General features: G+C 36.0%; 1 protein-coding gene across 1 annotated transcript; it reads left to right on the top strand.

The window, feature by feature from the left end:
- Positions 1-4206: 4206 nt before the first annotated feature.
- LOC112183870 lies at positions 4207-5973 on the top strand. The gene has a single exon (XM_024322187.1). The coding sequence runs from the start codon at positions 4207-4209 to the stop codon at positions 5971-5973; it is 1767 nt and encodes a 588-aa protein (XP_024177955.1).
- Positions 5974-6347: the final 374 nt, after the last annotated feature.

Below are 6347 nucleotides of genomic sequence, written 5' to 3'. Positions count from 1 at the left end.
AAGCCCGCTAGGCCTGGCCCATAAAACCCCGTAAACTATTAAATATGTATGTGTTATATATATTTATATATATATATATTTATAAACACACATATATCTATATAATTATATATATTTATAAACACACACACACACATATTAAATATATATGTTTATAAATGTGTGGAAGTTCTCATACTTCTATATAGAATATGTGCATATATAATATAGAATCATGACGACGGTTGACCAATTTGATCGGATTCGAAAATATGGTGAAATTGGCTAAATTTTTTACCATACTCATAATTTGTTGTAATAATCTCATCCAATGGTCGGTTTTTCCATTTTCTTTGAATTGATAGGGGTTGCTCTTTGGAGTGCATGATATATAAATATAGGTTTATAAGAGAAACTAAGTTTGACCTCGTTGATTGAATTCAAAATGAGAACCAAATTAGCTGAATTTTTTACAACCACCATAAAACATTACAATCTCTCCATCGAGCGGTTGGTTTCTCTAAATTCATTTTCTACTTCATGGTTGCTTTAGAATGAACCTCAACAATTTAATTGCAATATACAAGTCATACAACTTTAGGGGGCAAATTGATATAGGCCAACGTCTTTGTAATTAAAATTGAAATTTTTATCTTATGTACACGCACATCCATCGATAGGATATTTACAGACGTGATGTGAAAAAATAAGCACGTTTCATTGTCGTCAAGCCATCGGTCAACCAAGAAAACATACAAGTGACAACGGTTGACCAATTCGATCGGATTCGAAAATATGGTGAAATTGGCTAAATTTTTTACCACACTCATAATTTATTGTAATAATCTCATCCAACGGTCGGTTTTTCCATTTTCTTTGAATTTATAGGGATTGCTCTTTGGAGTGCAGGATATATAAATATAGGTTTATAAGAGTAACTAAGTTTGACTTAGTTGATTGAATTCGAAACGAGAACTAAATAGGCTGGATTTTTTACAACCACCATAAAACATTACAATCTCTCTATCAAGCGGTTGGTTTCTCTAAATTCATTTTTCACTTGATGGTTGCTTTAGAGTGAACCTCAACAATTTAAATGCAACATATAAGTCATACAACTTTAGGAGGCAAATTGGTATACGTTAACGTCTTTATAATTAAAATTGAAATTTTTATCTTATGTCCTCGCATATGCATCGATGAAATATTTATAGATGTGATGTAGAAAAATAAGCACGTTTTGCGGTTGTTACATCATCGGTTAACCAAGAAGACATAGAAGTGACGATGGTTGACCAATTCGATCGAATTCAAAAATATGGTGAAATTGGCTAAATTTTTTACCACACTCATAATTTATTGTAATGATCACATCCAACGGTTAGTTTTTTTTTATTTTCTTTGAATTGATAGACGTTGCTATTTAGAGTGCATGATATATAAAAATATAAGTTTATAAAAAAATTAGTACCTTTAAAGATTTATTTGTAAATAAAGCCAGCAAGGCCCGACCCAAAAAAACCCTCAAGGCCATGCCCGCAAAAGCCCAAAAAAGCCTGCAAGGCCCACTTTATATGGACAGATTTGGATCTTTCGATTTACAATAAACCCCAGCCCAGCCCGGCCCGTTGATGAGGCCTACATGAGTATTCAGTATTTTGTTTATGACTAATATGATTGAGGTTATTATTGGAATTCAAGAGAGGTCTGGTACACAAATTTTAATATTTATAAAAACAAAATACAAGTGGCGTCGAAAGTTTAAGAGATCAAATAAAGAGATTTGAAGGTCCTAATAGAAAATTTTTTAAATAATAGATTATGTTTTGGTATTTAAATTTGGTATACACTATGCCAATAACCTCATCAGACGACAGAGCTCAGACGACAGACATGTTGGTTTCTGTCGTCTGATATATTTTAACGACAGACAGTGTAAAAACTGTCGTCTGAATATCAACAATACCATACAAAGTTGGTCTTGAGAATTAAGTTTGTTTTCAAACAACAGTTATCTGTCGTCTCGTCAAAGGAGATAAATTGATTTCGTTTTTGGTCGTAGCTTCTTTTTTTTGTTTGTATTCAGATGACAGATATATGTTGTGTCGTCAAAGGAGTAAATTGGCTTTGGATTTTTTTGTCTTGTTTTTTTTTTTTGGCACAACAAACAGTGGCTTAGTTTGGAACACTTAATGAGATTCTCTCCCCGACTTTATGAAAACTAAAACCTAAAGCGGTAGAGAGCAAACTTTTCCTTCGCAACGCTCTGACAAGACCCCCTTCCAACTGATGAAAATCCAAATTTCTTGCCAAATCGAAACACCCTAATCATAACTAAGAACCCAGATCGAAGAACCTTATACTCCGTCCATTCCCCATCTCTCTTCGACAGACGAAGAAATCCTCATTCCACATCTGAGTCTTTGTTTCAAACCTAAATCGCGAAATCATCCAAACCTCATTGCAAATTTCATGGGTCTCAATCAGTAGCTCTTTATCTATGCTGGTAAGCCCTTAGATTCATTGTTCAGCTATTTAGGGTTTTTGTTGGATTGGGGATTTACAGGCTTGAAAATGAAATTTCCTTTGAATCTTGAATTTTTTTTTCTGGGTTTTAATCGAATTGGGGATGCGAGGTTATAAGTGTTAGGGTTTTTGTTGAAGTTGAATGACAAATAGCATAATGTTGTTGTTTCAATACTGGCCTGGGTTAACTGGAAAGCATTTGCCAATCTGAATTGATAGTCATTGAATTCCGAAGGTAAAGCTCTGCTCTTTTTCTTCACTACTCCTTCACTTTCTCCAATTAAAGTTATAGAATTTGGTCTCTTTCTTGACAACATTTAATTGTAACCAAACCTAGAATTGTGATTGTATGTGGGCATTGACCCAATCATAGTTTGGGTTCCATGTGGGCATTTGTTGTTTACTGTGTTATGTCATTATTGAAATATGCTTTACATTTCTATTTTTCATCTTGGCTCTTACATTGGCTCTTATGTGGATTGCTCACCATCCAATGGTTGGACAGTAAAACAATTCTTAATGTTCGGCTATTCCCTATTGAAGTTTTGAAAAGTCAACTATGGGTTTGTGTATTTTGTATGAACTGTAAGTATTGGATTGTCATAATCATGTGAACTGCAAGTATTTTGTCTCAAAATCTGATGGTAGCCATTTCCATGTGGACGTGTAAATTAGGGACCTTGTGGTTATGGTTTTTCACCTTTGCTATTGATCTGATGCTGGATACATAATGAAACTCTTAACACGTCAAATAAATTGACACTGTCTTATGATTTGCAGAGTTGAAAAATCAGTGACATTATGAATTAAACAAGTCTGGAAGTGGTGGAAACAAGTTGTGGTGTTTGAATTGGCTTTGACTTAAATCAATTTTTGGTGAGTTCCATGATCATTACAAGTTTGTTTTTTGTTTTGTTTTGTTTTTTTTTTCTTTCCATTTTTCCTGTGCTGGACTACAAATGAGCAATGTCGAATTATTACATGGCTGGTATTAAGTATGAATTATATGATGATGTAAAACTAGAAAGATTTATACTATGTCAAATGCCCCTGTTATCGTATCGCTTGATGAAGTGCTAAATGTACATGAAGTAGCTAATTGCTTTATTGTATTGCTTGATTTCAGATGTGCATAAATGTACATGTTTGTGTGCACTAGCTAGTTTATGTAGCATGATCCTAGCTAGGTCTAATGTTAATATTGTAATTGATACATTTGTTTCTCTATATAAGATGGATAAGTCATGGATGAAGGCTGATAGAAGATCACTACAGTTTCAGTTAGGACTTGAAGAATTTCTGAAATTTGCATCGGATAATGCAAGAGACATAAATAAAATATGTTGCCCTTGCTTGAAGTGCCATAACACTGATTTTGGTGGTATAGGGCTGATTAAGGACCATATACTTTTTAACGGTATTGATGTTAGTTATAAGCATTGGAAGTGGCATGGAGAACCATCTGCTTCTGCCTTGCATGCTCTTAGAGGGGATTCTGAAACAGTCGAAATGAATCCTGATTTAGGCATACAAGCAGAAGCTGTAGGGTTAGAGGGTAGTGAGGATGAGGAGATTTCGGAAGACTCGAACGAGTTTATGCAGTTTGTAGAAGATTGAGATAAGCCTCTATATCCTGGTTGTACCAAGACAACCAAGTTGAATGGTTTGATACAAACATTCAATCTGAAAGCAAAGCACGGCATGACTGATGCGTGCTATTCAGATATGTTAATTATGATTGGCCTCTTGCTTCCAGAAGGAAATGACTTACCAGAGTCTACTTATGAGGCTAAAAGAACACTTTCCGCATTGGGGATGGGGTATGAAAAGATTCATGCTTGTCCAAATGACTGCATCTTGTACAGATTGCACCATGCTGATGCGACCAGTTGTCCAACTTGTGGTGAATCAAGGTGGAAACTTGGAAAGGACAAATCTGAGAAAGAAAGGGTTCCAGGGAAGGTATTGTGGTACTTCCTTCCGATCCCAAGGTTCAAACGGATGTTCCAATCGACAGTGTCAGCTAAGGAGCTAACTTGGCATGCCAATGATCGAAAGAAAGATGGAATGATGAGGCATCCAGCCGATTCCCCAACTTGGAAAATGATTGACACAAAATGGCCAGACTTTGGTCTAGAAAGTAGGAACCTTAGATTAGCGCTTTCATCAGACGGGTTTAATCCACATAGTTCTCTAAGTAGCAAATACTCATGTTGGCCTGTTATACTTATCACCTATAACCTTCCTCCATGGTTATGCATGAAGAGGAAGTACATGATGTTGACTATGTTAATTTCTGGACCCAAACAACCCGGAAATGACATCGACGTCTATCTACAGCCATTAGTGGATGATTTGAACGTGTTGTGGGATGGGGTTGAGAGAGTATATGATGCTGTAAGAGGAGAGTATTTTAAACTGAAGGCGATACTATTATGGACAATTAACGATTTTCCCGCGTATGGGAATTTATCGGGAAGCATTGTGAAAGGATACAATGCTTGTCCAATATGTGTTGATCAGACAAGACCCTATAGGTTGAAGCACTCTAAAAAAATGGCATTCATGAGGCATCGACGATGGCTGCCACGACATCATCCTTATAGAAAGCAAGTTGCTGCTTTCGACAACACCATAGAGGAGGGTGAAGCTCCTACACCATTAACTAGAGAGGAGGTGTTGACCAGAGTTCAAGGTCTAAATCGACCATTTGGCAAGAAAAACCCTCCTCCCCCTTATAAGGGTCTTGAAGATGAAAACAGACCTTGCTGGAAAAAAAGGTCTGTTTTCTTCGAACTTGATTACTGGGAACATCTTCCGGTAAGACATAATCTTGATGTGATGCACATTGAGAAGAATTGTTGTGATGCTATTCTTGGTACGCTGTTGAACATTTCTGGGAAGACTAAGGATGGGGCTGCTGCTCGTTTAGACATGGTCGAAATGGGTATACGGACTGATTTGAAGCCTACAACTGCTGCAAAAAGGGACAAGTTGCCTTTGGGTAGTTGGAACTTGTTCCTAGATGAGAGAAAGATTGTTTGCAGTTCCTTTTTCAATATGACCGTTCCAGTTCGGTTTTCATCCAATGTACGAAATCTGGTGTCAATGGAGGATTTACGACTTGCTGGTCTTAAATCACATGATTGCCACACTATAATGCAACTTCTTCTCCCTGTTGCATTATGTTCAGTTTTGGAGAAACCAGTTAGGTACGCAATTATTCGGTTTTGCCTATTCTTCAAAGCAATATGCAGTAAAGTGATCGACGTTTCAAAATTGCAACAAATGAAAGCAGACTTGGTCGATACAGTTTGCCTGCTTGAGAAGTTCTTTCCACCATCATTTTTTGACATAATGATTCACCTAACTGTCCATCTTGTTAGGGAAGTCGAGTTATGTGGTCCGGTATTTTTTAGATGGATGTACCCTTTTGAGAGGTACATGAAAGTGTTCAAAGGATTTTGATAGGAGCATTTTAATGCGACATTTTAACTGTTATTTCCCTATATTTTCTGCGTTATTTCCTTAATAAAACTCTGTTTATGAAAGTTTTCATTCTTCGAATGGGAAAGTTCCTAATTGTAGAAAGTTTCCGTTTTGTAGTTTCTATTTTCCATTTTTAGAAAGTTTCCATTTTAGTTTAAGAAAGTTTCCATTTCTTATTTTAGAAAGCTTCTATTTTCAGGTTTTTGGAATAAATAAGCAGAATTGAGTTCATAAATGGAACGAGAAGTTTCATGAAGATGACATGGCAAGGAGAGAATCAAGGAAGAGTTTTTTTAAAAAAAGGAAAATATATTTTCCTTGGGGATTAAATTTGCCGTGTAATACTTAAGGAA

Source organism: Rosa chinensis, chromosome 2 (assembly GCF_002994745.2).
Source record: "Rosa chinensis cultivar Old Blush chromosome 2, RchiOBHm-V2, whole genome shotgun sequence".
Classification (NCBI taxonomy): domain Eukaryota; kingdom Viridiplantae; phylum Streptophyta; class Magnoliopsida; order Rosales; family Rosaceae; genus Rosa; species Rosa chinensis.
This window is presented reverse-complemented; position numbering and strand designations above follow the sequence as displayed.

Excerpts from the sequence above, each read along its gene's own strand:
- LOC112183870 (XM_024322187.1), top strand. The coding sequence starts at position 4,207 with ATGACTGATGCGTGCTATTCAGATATGTTAATTATGATTGGCCTCTTG.